The following is a 2,819-nucleotide window of genomic DNA, read 5'->3' as shown; positions in this document are numbered from 1 at the left end:
GGCCGCCTACCGCCTAGGCGCCGCCTCGATCGCTATTTAGAACACTGATTTGGACATATAACTATTTACCTAGATTCAATGCATTTTAAAACTTTTGCTTGTTTGATCTTGTTAACTTTGCCTCACTTTCCAAATGTTCTCCACATGTTTATAGTTTAGAAGGATTATCAATGTATGAATTATGACCATTGTTTTGGATATGTGACAATGCTTCAAATAATGTAATGATCGACACAATCAAGGTTATAAAATTCGCTAGGCGTTAGTCGGGCGCTAGCCCAGCGCCTAGCGCCTAGGCGGGGACTAGGCGCCGCTAATCGGATTCTACGATATCAAAGATTCAAAACAATATAAATCATATACTAGAACATTAACACAATAACATCAAATTTAAAATATGTTCAAAATATTCCCAACATAGTCTAATGTGTCATCTCAATAAAATAAGAAAGAATTCAGATTTCTTCCAAAATTCACAATAAAATAGTCTAATGTGTCATCACAAATTTACTCCACTTCTTCTTCTCCGAAATGTTCAACAACTTGTTCTTCATCAGACACAAAATCAATATCATCATTTTGATCATCATCTTCTTCTTCAGATTCAAAATTAGCATCGTGAAGTTCTCTAACTCTAGAGCTTCTTCGGGGTTGTAAATTTTCATCTGCCCCAGTTGCTTCATCAACTAATTGCCAAGTGATCCCCGAACCTGGTTCAACTTCATTTTCTTCCCCACCATCCACAATCCAACCTTGTGCATTTGAAGCATCTTTTTGAAGAAGGACGTCGACATTCCTTTCTTTCTCTCTTTTTTGCTTGTTAAACAATCTAGCATTAAATTGGACAAATACTAGATTGTTCAACCTATGGACATCCAACCTATTTCTTTTCTTTGTATGAATCTAAAAAAAAACAGAGAAAGTAATTAGTACAGTTAGGAATATGCTCATACACTTTAAAAATTAATAATTTATTTTAATTAAAGTTTAAACTTACTCCTTCAAATGCACTCCAATTTCTTTCACACCCAGATGAACTTGTAGTTAATGAAAGAATCCTCAATGCCACTCTTAGCAAGTTGGGTGTGTGAGCACCGTAGGTACTCCACCATGCACATGGATCAAATGTATCGTCATTTTTTTCACATGCTTTTGCAGCCAATGCTTTCCCAAATAACCCAGTCTTATCTCTATATTTTTCAAATTCCTTGTTAATAATTGTATCTTGCAGTTCAAACTCATCGGCATGCAAAACTTCCATGCATTCAAAAATCCCTGCCGCGACCTCTCCATAAAGAGCAATAGAACTATCTTTGTAGTAGAAGTAGGGATTCAACAAAAAGGCCGTGGTATGCAATGATGTATCAAGTCTATCCTTCATTTTTGACTCAATAATCACTACGATAGGTTGATAATTTGATTCGACATTGTTAAGGGTCACCTTGATATCTTATTTAGCTCGAAGAAGCTCCCCATATAGAAACCCCATGGATGGCTTCCTATCTCCATCAACCAATCGGAGAACTCTTACCAAAGGAGCAAATATTTTCAAACACAATGTCACACCATTCCAAAAACTCATGCTCATCACAGTAGAGTAAGCCAATTTCCCTTTGTTTGTCTTTGACCATTTACAGTTCTCCCACATATCACTTGTAAACATGGCCCTTAAACTAGATTTTTTCTCAATCAAACTTTGCAATGTGAGGAAGTTTGATGCAAACCTGGTAACTCCTGGCCGGACTATGTCTCTTTTTTTCGTAAAACTTCTCATCAATGACAAAGTCTTATGGTAAGCATAAATGAAAATTATAAAAGACTTTGCTTGGTCGATAATCTTTTTAAATCTTGGAAGCTTGCCAATACTTTCAAGCATGATAACAGTATGAGTTGCACATGAACTCCAAAATATCCCTGGCCGCTTTTCTTTCATCAATTTAGCCGCAGCCATATTGTTGGTGGCATTGTTTGTTACAATCTGAACAACATTATGAGCTCCAACTTGTTCAACACACTTGTCAACATACTCAAAAATAAGTCCAGCTGTATGTGCCTCATCTGAAGACTCTTTAGACTCTAAAAATACAGTACCCTCCTTGCAATTAACACACAAATTTAATATGCTTCTTCTTTTTCTATCACTCCATGCATCTGTCATAATCGGAGCATCCATTCTTTGCCCATTCTTCCTTCGTGATTCTTCAACAGTTGCTTTGTTCTTTCAACTTCAGCTTTCAAAAGTGGCTCTCTAAGTTGATATTGAGTTGGAGGCTTGAACCCTGGTCCAAATTGACTCACTGCCTCCATTAGTTGCTTGAAGCTATCATTATCAAGAGCATTGAATGAGATTCCATTTTCATAAGCCCATCTCTCAACATATTGTTGAACTTGTTGAGTTATATTTTTTTGGCGAAACACTTTACTCCCACTTGAACTTACATTTTCTGGAGCAATCATCGATGCATATCTATCCATGGGGCCAAGTAGATGAGGCTTTTTATGTAGAACCCGAAAATCAGATTACGTATAAGCCATGCATAATTTCTATTATTTAAATTAAAAAACTGAATATTTTACATATATATGAAGTGTTTTAATTATTTTAAAAGCAGATGTTTAGTTTTATCTTTTTAGGATAAATACGCGAGGTCGGATCGGAGTTTGAAGATTAAAGATAAGATTAATAATAAGAAAATATTCCTAAATTTGATTTAAGTCAAAGAATAATTTAATTTGAAGAAAAAAGAATGTTTTAGGATTTATTAAATTAATGGGAGTCAAATTAGTAATTAAATTCTATTAGGTTCAATATTTAATTT

The 2,819-nt window shown here is 35.0% G+C and overlaps 1 protein-coding gene across 2 annotated transcripts; it reads right to left on the bottom strand.

The window, feature by feature from the left end:
* Positions 1-253: 253 nt before the first annotated feature.
* On the bottom strand, positions 254-2,156 carry LOC142543269 (uncharacterized). Of its 2 annotated transcripts, XM_075650427.1 has the most exons (3): positions 2,003-2,156; positions 998-1,285; positions 254-903 (listed from the first exon to the last, which is right to left on the bottom strand). In XM_075650427.1, the coding sequence occupies exons 2-3, from the start codon at positions 1,259-1,261 to the stop codon at positions 508-510; spliced, it is 660 nt and encodes a 219-aa protein (XP_075506542.1). In that variant the 5' UTR covers positions 1,262-1,285; positions 2,003-2,156; the 3' UTR covers positions 254-507. The 2 variants fall into 2 exon arrangements, with proteins under 2 accessions (XP_075506542.1, XP_075506541.1); XM_075650426.1 differs by lacking the exon at positions 2,003-2,156 and having other exon boundaries at positions 256-903; positions 998-1,940.
* Positions 2,157-2,819: the final 663 nt, after the last annotated feature.

The sequence above is a fragment of the Primulina tabacum genome, chromosome 4 (assembly GCF_025594145.1).
Source record: "Primulina tabacum isolate GXHZ01 chromosome 4, ASM2559414v2, whole genome shotgun sequence".
Taxonomy (NCBI): Eukaryota; Viridiplantae; Streptophyta; class Magnoliopsida; order Lamiales; family Gesneriaceae; genus Primulina; species Primulina tabacum.
Note: the sequence above shows the minus strand (reverse complement) of the source record. Positions and strands in the feature narration are given on the sequence as shown.